At 44.0% G+C, this 13348-nt stretch overlaps 1 protein-coding gene across 1 annotated transcript in view; it reads right to left on the bottom strand.

Annotated features, from left to right (window-relative positions):
- Window positions 1-13348, bottom strand: part of CAPS2 (calcyphosine 2) — a 157936-nt gene that overhangs the window by 82221 nt on the left and 62367 nt on the right. Inside the window, exon 9 of the mRNA XM_082255905.1 lies at window positions 12252-12365. Coding sequence (XP_082112031.1) covers window positions 12252-12365 — 114 coding nt within the window. The remainder of the gene's footprint in view (window positions 1-12251; window positions 12366-13348) is intronic.

The raw sequence follows: 13348 nt of genomic DNA, 5'->3' as shown, positions 1-13348 counted from the left end.
CTAAATTTTTTTTTTTTTTTCCCATTTATTTTATTTATTTTTTTAACTTTATTACAGTTTTAAAAAAAAAAAAAAAATCTGATCACTTTTATTGCTGTCACAAGCAATGTAAACATCCCTTGTGACAGCAATATGTCGTGACAGGTACACTTTATGGAGGGATCGAGGGTCTAAAAGACCCTAGACCCCTCCACTACACTTCCCTGTATGCAAAATGCCAAAAACGGCGTTTTTGCATACAGCCGATTTTCAAATTTGCCGCCTTTTGCGGCACAGTAACCCGGAAGTGACGTCATGGACGCCGTCTCCGGGTTACGTCAACGGAGCCCCGATCGATGCTGTTTCCGGCATTCATCGGGACTCCATCCAGCCGGCGGACGCGCCGGCTGGGTGCTCGGGGCTCCCGGTGGGACGGGAGCCCCGAGCAAAGCCACGGAAGGCGGCGGGAGGGGGGGGGACGTCCCCTCCCGCCCCCCCGGGTACCGATCGAGCGGCTCCCGAGCCGCATCGGTCAGTACCGACGGAAAGCCAACCGTCGGCTTCAAACCACGGTACCGGAATGATGCCTCTAGCTAGAGGCATCATCCCGGTACACTACCGCAAAGTTTACTGACGTAGACCTACGTTAGTATGCGGTAAGTGGTTAATGACCAGGCCATTTTTTGCGATACGGTACTGCGTTACTTTACCTGACAATTGCCACCCTGTACACTAATAAAAGTGATGTCCTTTTTTTCCCACAAATAGAGCTTTCTTTTGGTAGTATTTGATCACCTGTGTGATTTTTATTTTTTGCGCTATAAACAAAAAAAGAGCGACAATTCTGAAAAAAAACACAATATTTTTTACTTTCTGCTATATAACTTTTAAAAATTGAATTTTTTCATCATTTTGGGCCAATTTGTATTCTTCCACATATTTTTAGTAAATAAAATCCCAATAAGTGTATATTGATTGGTTTGCACAAAAGTTATCGCGTCTACAAACTAGGGGAAAGATTTATATCATTTTTATTTTTTTACTAGTAATCAGAGATGTATAGTAACTAAGTAGAACTACTTCACTACTGTACTTAAGTACCGAAAGGCAGTATCTGTGCTTTCCTAGAGTAGAATTTTTTTCTCCTACTTCCACTTTTACTTCACTACATTTTTTCAATGATTTCAATACTTCTACTCCAATATTTTTTTGTGCTGCATAGTTACTCATTACAATTATAAAAATTACCACTGCCAGAACAGTAGATGGCAGGTTTCATGAATCTCAAAACATGTGTATTATCAGCGCATACGAAAATAAAAGCTACTGTATGTATAAATAAAAGCTGCATTTGTAATAATAAAAAACAATATGATGTTCAAACTTTTGACTTCTTTCTTTAATAACTACATAACGCAGTACTTGTACTTTTACTTTCAGTACTTGAGTAGCAATTTTTTTTTCAAAACTACTGGTACTTTTACTTTCAGTACTTGAGTAGCAAAATTTTTAAAAAAACTACTTGCAATACTTAAGTACAAAAAATGTTGAATACTTTAGTACTTCTACTCAAGTCACTTTTTGATTGAGCACTTCCACTTCTACGCAAGTCACTTTTTGATCAAGCACTTGTACTTTTACTCAAGTATGGGTTTCAAGTACTTTATACAACTCTGCTAGTAATGGCGGCGATCTGCGATTTTTAGCGGGACTGCGACATTGCAGCAGACAGACTGGACACCTAACTGACATTTTTGACACTTTTGGGGGGACCAGTGACATTACTACAGTAATCAGTGCTAAAAATATGCAATGTTACTGTAATAATGACACTGGCAGGGAAGGGGTTAACATCAGGGGCGAACAAAGGGTTAAATGGGTCCCTAGGGGGTGCTTTCTAACTGTGTGGGGGATGGGCTTACGGCATGAACACAGAGACCTGTGTTCCTAAATAAGAGGAACACAGGATCCCTGTGTTCATAACTGACAGAACAGCAACTGCCGTGTTTACACGGGGAGCGATCGCGGGTTCCCAGCAGCAATCATGGCCGCTGGACCCGCTGATCAGCTTCCCCTGTGGCAAATAGGTGCCCGTGTGTGTGCCCCCACTTGTGGTCCCATGAAGCGACATACAGGTACGTCGCTTCGCGGGACGGAGCCGACCTGCTGCAGTAATACTAAGGCGGCTGGTCGGCAAGTGGTTAAGCTCTGTATTTATATAAATCTTTGAGCTTTGGTCACAATAATACTGACTAACTACAGCAAATGAGATGAAGGTGAGCTAAAAGATAGCGTGTGTGATAGTAGTGCATAAAATTACTTAAGGTGATTGTAAACCTCGGACATGAAATAAGAAACAAAGCATATCTCTCTATAGTGTGTATTTGTCTCAATCCAGGGGACTAAGGCCCTATGCACACAGGGTGTTAAAAAAAACGAGCTGCAAAGCCAGTACTGACATCAGGAAAAAATGCCTGTAAAAACGCATTTTAGACGTGTTTTGCATTAGCGTTAATGCACGCTTAGCCAGGTTAGCGTTTAGCAGCCTTTCTTTGCCCTCTTCTATTTTCCACTCCCAAATCCAATTACTAAAAACGCTTAACGCGGCTTAACGCTGTCGACAGCATTAACGCGCGTTTAGCCGCGCCAAGCGTTTTTACAGCTGTAACGCTGCTGTTCCAGAACGCACTGGCCCTGGGTTTTTTTTGTAGCTTGAAAACATCTATGCCACTTACAGCTCCTAAAAGCCTATGCATGCATGGACACATAAAATAACATGGAGAGGTATTTTAAGCTGTAAAAAAGAAAACGCCTGATGCTCCTAAAAGCGGAAGGGAAAAACGTTCTGTGTGCATGAGGCCTAAAGCCCCGTACACACGTACTGATCGTCGGCTGAACGATCGGCCGTCTTTTGTCCAGGGCTGTCGTGTCTGTTGAAAACTGCAAAAGACTGCACATGAATTTTGTCGGCCAACAGCAGCCGACTGCAGAAGTGATGTCATGTGATGGTTAACTTTCCTTGTCTTTTTTCTTTTCTGAGCATGCCCAGTCTTGCTAATCTGCTGTCTGTCGGCTGAAATCTGTACTGACTGGCGAACAATCGGCCGTTCTGGTGTTGGCCAACAAAAATTTTAATGCCTGCACACCCGATTCTGTTCGGCCGAAAATGCGCTGTCGGCTGTCGGAAGCATCATACTAACAAGCCTACAATCGGCCGATCGGTCGGCGGCCGAATATTTACGGCCGACAATCGGTACGTGTGTACGGGGCTTGAGTGTCATTGCTGTCTGCTGCTTCATTCCTCTGCTATCAGCATGAATCCCTTCTGACAAGTTTTCCTGACACCAAGAGAACAATGGTGACAGGGGGGGCATAGGCTGTGACTGACAGCCTGAGTTTTGCTCCTATGAGAAGGGGGGTGTGTTCCTTCGCTCCAATCAGTTCTCAGAACTCTCCTAACTGATGTAACTTCAGCTCTCTGGCCCCTGCTTTTCAGAACAGAGAGAGATCCTGTGTAAATCCTGCACTTTGAAAGGATGTAGGGGACAGAATGTTGCAGATAAACAGGTAAAACATATGTAGGAGGATTTTTTTCATCTCTGTGAATGACATGAGCCCAATCACTAAACTTTTTACAACCATTCTAACCACTTGCCAATCGTCCCACGTACTGTGGTGGAGGCTACTCTGCGCAAACTCATGTACTTTAAGTCATTTTGTGCTTCCTGGCCTGTGGCGCACATGCAAACCGCCAGCGACCTGCTCCCACTGTGATTGGACACAGTGAGAGCCAATCATCGGGTCCCCTGGGACCCACCTATTGTTCCCGAGAGAGGCAGAATGGTGGTCTACCTATGTAAACAAGGTAAATCACCGTTCTGCTAGTAGGGGAGACAGAGATCCTGTGTTCCTGCTAAGTAGGAACAAGGATCTCTGTCTTTTTTCAGCCAAAGCAACCCCCGACCCCACAGCTAGAAAGCACTCCCTAGAAACACATTTAACCCTTTGATTGCCCTTGATGATAACCCCTTGCCTGCCAGTGTCATTAATTAGTACAGTGACAGTGCATTTGTGTTTAGCACTGATCACTGTATTGGTGTCACTGGTTCCCAAAAAGTGTCACTTAATGTCAGAGTTGTCCCCTGCAATGTTGCAGTCTTGCTAAAAATCACTAATCGCTGCCATACTAGTAAAAAAAATAAAAATAAAAAAAATTAAATCCATAAAAATATCACATAGTTTGCAGACGCTATAACTTTTGCGCAAACCAATCAGTATACGCTTATTGGGATTTTTTTCACCAAAAACATGTAGCAGAATACATATTGGCCTAAACTGATCAAGAAATGTGATTTTTTTTTTTACATTTTTTATTGGGTATGTTTTATAGTAGAAAGTAAAAAATTTTTTTTTTTTCAAAAATGTCACTCTTTTTTTGTTTATAGCGCAAAAAATAAAAACCGCAGAGGTGATCAAGTACCACCAAAAGAAAGCTCTATTTGTGGGGGAAAAAAAATCTGTTTGATTTGAGTACAGCATCACACAACAGCACAATTGTCAGTTAATAAAAAGCAGTGCCATATTGCAAAAAATTGCCTGGTCATGAAGGGGGGTAAATCTTCATGAACTGAAGTGGTTTTGAAAGGATTTGTATTTTTGTCCATCTAGTCCTAAGATATACTGTACATAACTCTGCCCCACAATTCAGCCCTGTGTAGCAAGAGAGGGAACTGGTCTTTCTCTAAGCTCATCCTATGACTGAGTAGTAAAGGGGAAGCATCACACCACTGGGCTCATCTGACTGTTACTCTGCTCTCTCCTCCTGTCAGCATTTTCTTTGCACTGCAACAAACCTGATTTGCTCCTGATGCTGCTTTTATCTCATCCAAACTAAGCTGCTGTACAGGCATGGCAGTAGGGGACATTGTGTATGCCTCCCGGAGAGGCTGGCTTTACTCTGATTGGATCGGCATTTTCAAAACGGTGATCCTAGAGCAAGAAGCTCCTACAGATCTCCTGAAGAAGCTGTGTAGCGAAATGCGTAGCAATTCCTTGGGCACGTGTTTGCACATTTGAACCCTGTCTATCCAGGAACAAGAAGGTCGACCATATTTATGGTCTTCAAATAGAGACTATGACATGTTGGAATGTACAAGGGTACTTTTGGCTTAGGAGCATATTGTTGCATGGCTATCTATATGCACCAGTGTGATGGTTTTTATGGAATTTTTTAAATAATAAAACTGTCTATATTTCTAATACTCTAGATAAGGGGTGTCAAACTCCATTTCATCGCGGGCCGCATCAGCATTATGGTTGCCCTCAAAGGGCCGGTTACATCTGTAGGATTAGATGTCCAGAGCACCCCATGTCCTGGGGGGGCAAAGAGGAGCCTTTCTACAGCTGCACAGAGGAGTGCAGGATCTGGAAAAGTTCTGTCCTCTTTGCTGTGGACTACAGAGACAAGGTGGGGGCAGAGACAAGGGGGGTGCCGCAGGTGCAGGAGAGGAGTGAGGGCCACATGAAATGGCCTGGGGGGCCGCATTCGGCCCGCGGGCCTTGTGTTTGACACCTGTGCTCTAGATTGTACATTTTTTTATGAGATTGATCAGTGTATGCCTATAAAGTCCTATCATCTTTAGGGGGATTGAATTTTTCTCTGCCCCCCCCCCCCCCAGTTTCTATTTATCTTTTTTGGGATGTGGCATCACTATACTCTGGATCATGTCTCAAATTTTTGCATTGCAGTACACTGCCGGAGGAAAAGTCACATTCAAGTATTGCACTGCTTGCATTTAACAATTGCAATTTAACTTTAATAAGTGCCCCCCTTCCTGAATGCGACCCACTGGGTGTTATACCCACCTCTTGTCCCGATCCAGTGATATACACTCTATGGCCCTGCTCAGAACCGCATAGACTTTTCTTCCAAAAGCGTGTACTACTAATGTGTGCCGTGGCCCTATTTCCTTCTATGGGAAAGATTTACTCTGTCTATTTTCGGGAGTGCAGTTCTATGCGGGGCTGCACAGTGAAAATTGTATTTTGGCCAAAGGTAAGTATAAGACCTTTTGGGCAGCATTTAGAGAAGTGGGGGGCAACCTATTTAAAAGGTCCAGTTGTTCTTTTTGAAATATGAATTATTACAAAGCTGCATTTATTTGTGTCCTTTATATTTGCTGGAGTCCAGCTTTACAATTTAGGAAATGTTAATTTCAGTTGAATCCTAAAGAACTAGTTGTTTTGCTGGTTTGCTTATGCCTCGTTTCCATTGAGTGGTACGGTACGGTTCGGTTCGGTACGGTACGCAATTTTTGTTTCCATTATCAAAATTGTAAATGGTACCCTAATTCCGAACCGTACCGTATCACTTTTTTTGGTACCCTTTCGTTGGGATACCAAGCACATTAGTACCGTGCCAATAGGGTGGAGCAATACTGTTGAGGTACTTGTTGAGCTTAGGTACTGTTGGCAGTGGAAACGCAAGTCTGATCAAGGTGTACCGCAGTGGCGGTTCTACATTAAATTGCTCCCCGGGCAAGACTCCATCCCGGCGCCCCCCCCCCCCCCCAAAAAAAAATAACATGACAACGTAACAATAAATGCAGAGTGCCACAGCATTGCCCCCAATAAATGCAGAGTGCCACAGCATTTCCCCCAATAAATGCAGAGTGCCACAGCAATGCCCCCAATAAATGCAGAGTGCCACAGCAATACCCCCAATAAATGCAGAGTGCCACAACAATGCCCCCAATAAATGCAGAGTGCCACAGCAATGCCCCAAATAAATGCAGAGTGCCACACAATGCCCCCAATAAATGCAGAGTGCCACAGCATTTCCCCCAATAAATGCAGAGTGCCACAGCATTTCCCCCAATAAATGCAGAGTGCCACAGCATTGCCCCCAATAAATGCAGAGTGCCACTGCATTGCCCCCAATAAATCGAGTGCCACAGCAATGCCCCCAATAAATGCAGAGTGCCATAGCATTGCCCCCAATAAATGCAGAGTGCCACAGCAATGCCCCCAATAAATGCAGAGTGCCACAGCAATGCCCCCAATAAATGCAGAGTGCCACAGCATTACCCCCTTTCAATGTAGAGATGCCAGCGTCACGCGTGCCACCTTTCAATGCAGAGCGCCAGCGTTCCCCCCGCAAGACCCGTCCGTGCACTTACCTCACTTCTCTTCAGTTCAGTCCCCGGATTCCCCGCGTCTCCTCAGTCCTCCCGCGGCTCCTCCTCCTCGGCCAATGGCGTGGGGTTTGCCTTTCGGCCAATCAGGAAGCGGGAGGACCCGCTCCCTGATTGGCCAGGAGGAGGATCAGTGTGACAATAGCGAATTTTCATTCGCTATTGTCACACAATGGGCGGGCTCGGGGGGGGGGGAGCAATGCTCTGCGCCCCGGCTTGGCTGCCACAGTGAAATTATTCAAAGTTCCTGGGGCGGCCCGGTACCATTTGATCCACGGACCGGTACCGGTCCGCGGCCCGGGGGTTGGGGAACACTGTCATGCCGCCCCCCACGTGTCATGAAAAAATGCTGCCCCGGGCGGCTGCCCCGTTCGCCCATGCCTAAAACCGCCACTGGTGTACCGTACTGAACCGTACTGAACTGTACCGAACCATACCGTACCGCTCAGTGGAAACGAGGCATTATAGCTCCATGGTAGTATATTTGTGACTGTATGTACAGTACTAGGGAAAGGGATAGGTTTGATTTTCAAAAACGAAAGAAAAGTAATAAAAATAGGCTTGCTAACCACATCTATAAGTAATAATTTCTTTTTCATTACAGGGATACTCATATTCTGAAACATAGGTCTAAAACCCGAACTGACTGCATGTCTAAAAAAGAGATGGTGTCCTTCTCCAAGCACAAAGCCAATAAGGGGATTCATATTCCGTATATTCATTATAAAATGTTGTACATAGTTTCTAGTCAAATGTTTCCCCTCTTCTTTATGGAAGGATGAGTATAACTTCTGGCTTAACTTGTATTTGGTTTAGTGATTCTCATATCATGAGATTTCTAAGCAAGTTAATCTACTTAGCAGGTCTTTGTTCTTCTGAAATGACTTTGAAATGTTATTAATGCAGTCACAACATGAGTCATACACGGAGAGAAAATAATGAAAAAAGGATATAAAAAAATAATCAGGAAACATTGTATGATAAAAGATTTCTACCTGGTCCTGTCTTTGAAGACTGATGCAACATACTGGCAGAAAGGTAGTAAGAAATATATGTAAGAATCATCAAAGAAAAGTGAACATAGGCAGAAAAAGGCAAAAAGCGAAAGTTCCATCATAAAGCTGCAATTGGTGAAGCATCTACTGTAGGTAACAGTTGTATGCAGTCTCTCCAATCTCACCAAATGAGACCTAAAACTCGTTTAGGCCTCATTTACACTAGTGTTGCCCTCTGAGGAGTGATCCATTTTGGACCACTTTTCAGAGAGCAACGTTTCATGTCTTAGCGCAGGTTCATATATGTGCGATGACAGACATCGCATGTGATCCGCAGCGCACTGCTCAGCAAATCACATGAGATGTCTATGCGATGCAAATTCATTCATATGGGATTTGGACACAACTTGTACAGGACCCTTTTTTGGGTCCACACTGGAATCGGATCGCATGGGTTCACTGACAGTTCACACTGCGATATGCAAACTGATCTGGGGGTGTCGTTAACTTTGTATTGACATCCCCAGCGATTTGCATATGGCAGTGTGAACTGCCTGTGATTTAAATGTGATGCGGGAACCACGCATATGTGTGAACCGGGACTTATTGATTGATTTACTGTAACTCTACTCCAATGGATAGTCAAGAATTCTATTCTATCCATCCTCTGACTTGTCAAGGTTAAAGGAGTTGTAGAGTCAGAAGGTTTTTTTATCTTAATGCATTCTATGCATTAGGATAAAAAAACGCCTGGGTGTAGCAGCCTTCCCAGCACCCCCTAATACTTACCTGAGCCCCCTCTCTCTCCAGCAATGTCCACGAGTCCCTCGGCCATTGGGGACTCTCCCTTCTGATTGGCTGTGACACAGCCACGGAGCCATTGGTTCTCACGGCTGTCAATCCAAGTCAGTTAACCCAGCAGGAGAGAGAGGGGCGGGGCTGACCGACAGCTTCTCGTCTGAATGGACACACGGAGCTGCAGTACGGCTCGGGTGCCCCCATAGCAAGCTGCTTGCTGTTGGGGCACTCGATAGGAGGGAGGGGCCAGAAGCGGGAACGAGGGAACTGAGAAGAGGAGGATTCGGGCTGCTCTGTGCAAAACCAACTACACAGAGGAGGTAAGTAGAATATGTTTGTTATTTATTCATTTTTTTCAAAACGGGACTTTACAATCACTTTAGTTTACTAATGGAGTTGAGAATTTTCATACAATAAATTGTGTACCCATTCACTTCGATTTTTCTAATAATGTGAAAAGCAAATTCCTATTTAAAGTGGAGTTCCACCCATTTTTAATAAATTGGATTACATAGATGTATGTAATCCCCTTTAAAACGACTTTTACCAATGGAAAGTTTTGTTTTTTTTTGTTGCTAGTAAATACCTTATTTTCTGCTTTATTTATCCTCTTCTCACTTCCGGGTCCGGTCGGCGATTACGTCATTCGGTGATTCGCAGTGTGTGCTGGGATGTATCTCAGGGCATGAAATCTCGCATTATTACACAGGAGATGAGCTGCACTGCGTGCTCTGCCCCGCCTCCTCTCAGTGAGCTGTACTGTATGTATTGTATTGAGGCCATGCTCCTCCCCGCCTCCTCTCAGTGAGCTCAGTGAGGATATAATGCTTTCAGTCCTCGCTCACTGAGAGGAGGCGGGGCGGAGCACGGCCTCAATACAATACATACAGTACAGCTCACTGAGAGGAGGCGGGGCGGGGCGGAGGCGGGGCAGAGCACGCAGTACAGCTCATCTCCTGTGTAATAATGCGAGATTTTATGCCCTGAGATACATCCCAGCACTCACTGCGAATCGCCGAATGACGTAATCGCCAACCGGACCCGGAAGTGAGAAGAGGATAAATAAAGCAGAAAATAAGGTATTTACTAGCAACAAAAAAAACAAACTTTCCATTGGTAAAAGTCGTTTTAAAGGGGATTACATACATCTAAAGTCGCTAAAATGGGTGGAACTCCACTTTAAGAAGGTAATTTGCCCTTGATTGAATAATTGACGTAAAGTGATTCTAAAGTCAAAAAGTTTTTTTAGCATAAAGTAGAACTATAGGCAAAAAAATTTTTTCATTTCTGATAGAGTAAGGGAGGGTTATAACCCCTGTCAGATCTTTTTCCCCATCGAAGAGGTTTCCCTTCACTTCCTGTCCCATAGCCAAACAGAAAGTAGGAGGAAATACCTGCAAATTAGGGGAATTACTTGGGGATCACCAGAACTAGTGTTCCCATTGGAAGATTTCCCCTCTGTTACTTTTCTGGGGACAACCCAAATGTGGGTTTTCTTTTACTTTCACTTTCAATAATAATGGTAAAATAGAGAGGGTGAATCTCCTTAATGGGGCTCTAATTCCTCTCCACTCCATTCAAAACAAAAAAAAAGGTTTTGCCTTTAGTTATACTTTAATGCATTCTATGTATTAAGGTAAAACACATCCCTACTACCTGCTCTACCCCTCCCAGGCTTAAATACTTACCTGACTTCTACTTCTGCTCCATTGCTATCCCAGCAGCAGCACTGCTGCCCTCATTTCCTGGTCTGACATGAAACACAGAGAGCAGTGAGAGGCTCCTGCTGCTGTCAATCAAAATCCTGTGAGAAGGGAGTGGGACTTACCAGTACTGTGTGTGACTATGGATGCACACAACCTGGCTCCTGGATCATGTGCATGGGTGCCCCCCTAGCAACCAGCTTGCTAAGGAGGCACCAGAGTAAGGAGGAGCAGAAGGCATCAGCAGGGGACTGCCAAGGAGGAGTTAAACGACCCCTCTTGTGCAATAACGTTACACAGAGCAGGCACGTAAAACATTATTTTTTTTAATTAAAAAAATAACCTTTAGTATCACTTCAACATTCACCCAATTTATTTAGGGATTCTCAACTTCATCATTATAAGAGCCTTAGTCTGTTCTTTTATCTTTATGGTATATGCCACCAATTCTCCCTCTATCGCCAATAGATGGACCTTCCAGATATATGTGTATTTATACTACAGTCACTTGAGACCCCTTGACTACACACACATCAAAGGTGATGTCCATTTAACTAACTGTGTGGCTTTGTAAGCCCCCCGTTCACACCGGTGCGACTTGTCATACGATTTAACAGATCAAAGTTGCAAATTGTTCATCGGTGTGACTATGACTTGCACTGATTTTTAAAAGTTTCCTGCGCTATTTTTGTCGATTTCATGTGCAACTTGCATTGACATCTGTGCATGAAGTCTCAAGCGGCACATGAAATCACACTGACTGGGTGGCTTTAACAAAGTAGCGCGATTTCAATGCCACATTCGGTGAGAACCAGGGCTAAAAGAATTGACCACACCAGTGATGGTTTCCAAGTGTCATAATAAGTGTCATAATAAAGCAAGTGTATACTTAAGGCTACGTTCACATGTTAGTGTAGCGGACCGCGGGCAGAATCACCGTGGTTCTGCCCGTGATCCGGAAATCATTGCAAATCACGGATTGCCGTTGATTTGCAATGGCACCCCCAATGCTGTGTGATGTTGCCGCGATTTCCGCCTGCTGAATCACGGTAACATCGCGCAAACAAAATCGCAGGTCGCATGACGGCCAAAAAAGGTACAAGAGCTTCTTTGGGGCGTCATGCGACCCGCAATTTTGTTTGCGCAATGTTACCGCGATTCGGCAGGCGGAAATCGCGGCAACATCGCACAGCGTTTGGGGTGCCATTGCAAATCAACGGCAACGCACAGGCGTCCCGCGATTTGCAATGATTTCTGGATCGCGGGCAGAATCGCGGTGATTCTGCCCGCGGTCCGCTACGCTAACATATACAGACAGTTATTTTGTGGTTTTTTTTTTTCATTGCATATAAATACACTTTGCAAAATTTCTGTTTTGAGAATAAAGAAATAGATATCTGTTGATTGGTATCTACTGCTATCCAATGTTTAATAAAATGAATTTCCAAGAAGGGGATTATTTTTAAGGGCGCTGTATATGCCATATAGTGTTTGCTGAGAATCAAAGTAGGACAAAATCAATAGACACCTGTGTTTTCATTTGTTCAGACAAAAAGTGAATAGATATATACAGTATATATTACTTAGTCTCATGTAAGGTTCTGTTCTTGAAGCGGAGAGGGGCAGATGTTACATCTCGCTGAGGATTATTCAGAATGGATGAACTTGCGTTTTGCTCTGGGTCACTGATAACAGCCCTATGAACACAACACAGCATGCACTTTCAGCTACAAAAGCAAAATGTAAACGCTGACATTAAAATAATAATGAGAAACAAATGACGCTAAATGCTATCAAACTATTAACTGAATAAATAAACTTGACAAAAGAGGCTGCCTGCTGGTAAGAACTATAATTGCTTGCTGATGTCATTAGATCATTCATCTTAAAACAGAAGTGATTGTGTTCTAACTTTTCTGTTTTAGAGCTTTGGGGGACACAGAGGAATTGTAGTTTAGCTGTTAAGTTTATGGTATTAAGCCCCTTGTGTTCATAGATGAGTAGTAGTTTGTATGAAAGGGACTTTTGTACATTTTTATTTTGTTTACCTTTCAAAAACTTTTTTACAAGCTATTCACATTTCATCTGCACAATGTATTTCATTTTCTTTATATTGCTACCTACACAAGTTTTCTTGTTAGCTGTCTGTTTTTAAGGCAGTGCAGTCAGCTTCATTGCTAGATTACTATGAGATCATGAGTGTCCGCAAAGGGGGCAAGTGCCCCCCCCCCTGGAAATTTCCCAGCCTGCTCTAGGAGGGTAATCTATGGGGACCCTGCTCTAAGTCTCGGTTCACACGAATTCGCAGCCTGTTCCCGCATCGCAAACGCACATCTGGCAGTTCACACTGCCATATGCGATACGCAGGGGGTGTCAATGAAATGTTAACGACACCCCCAGTTTGATCGCATATCGCAGTTCGATCTGACAGTTCGCACAGGATCGGATCGCACAAGTGTGAACCACTGTGCGATCCGATCCTGATGCAGCTGGAAAAAAGGGTCCTGTGCTTCTTTTGTGTGGGTGCAGTGCGAATTCAGCCATACAAAGTGTATGGCTGAATTCGCACCACACAGCCGATCACATGTAATGAAGGAGCAGTGCGCTCTGATATTACATGTGATCGCCGCACTCGCAAGAATGTGAACCGGCCCTAAAGGGGGATCTATTGGGCATCCTG

Source organism: Pelophylax lessonae, assembly GCF_965119305.1.
Source record: "Pelophylax lessonae genome assembly, chromosome: 4".
In the NCBI taxonomy this organism is placed as follows: Eukaryota; Metazoa; Chordata; class Amphibia; order Anura; family Ranidae; genus Pelophylax; species Pelophylax lessonae.
The sequence above is the reverse complement of the archived record's forward strand: the minus strand, read 5'-3'. Positions and strand labels throughout refer to the sequence as shown.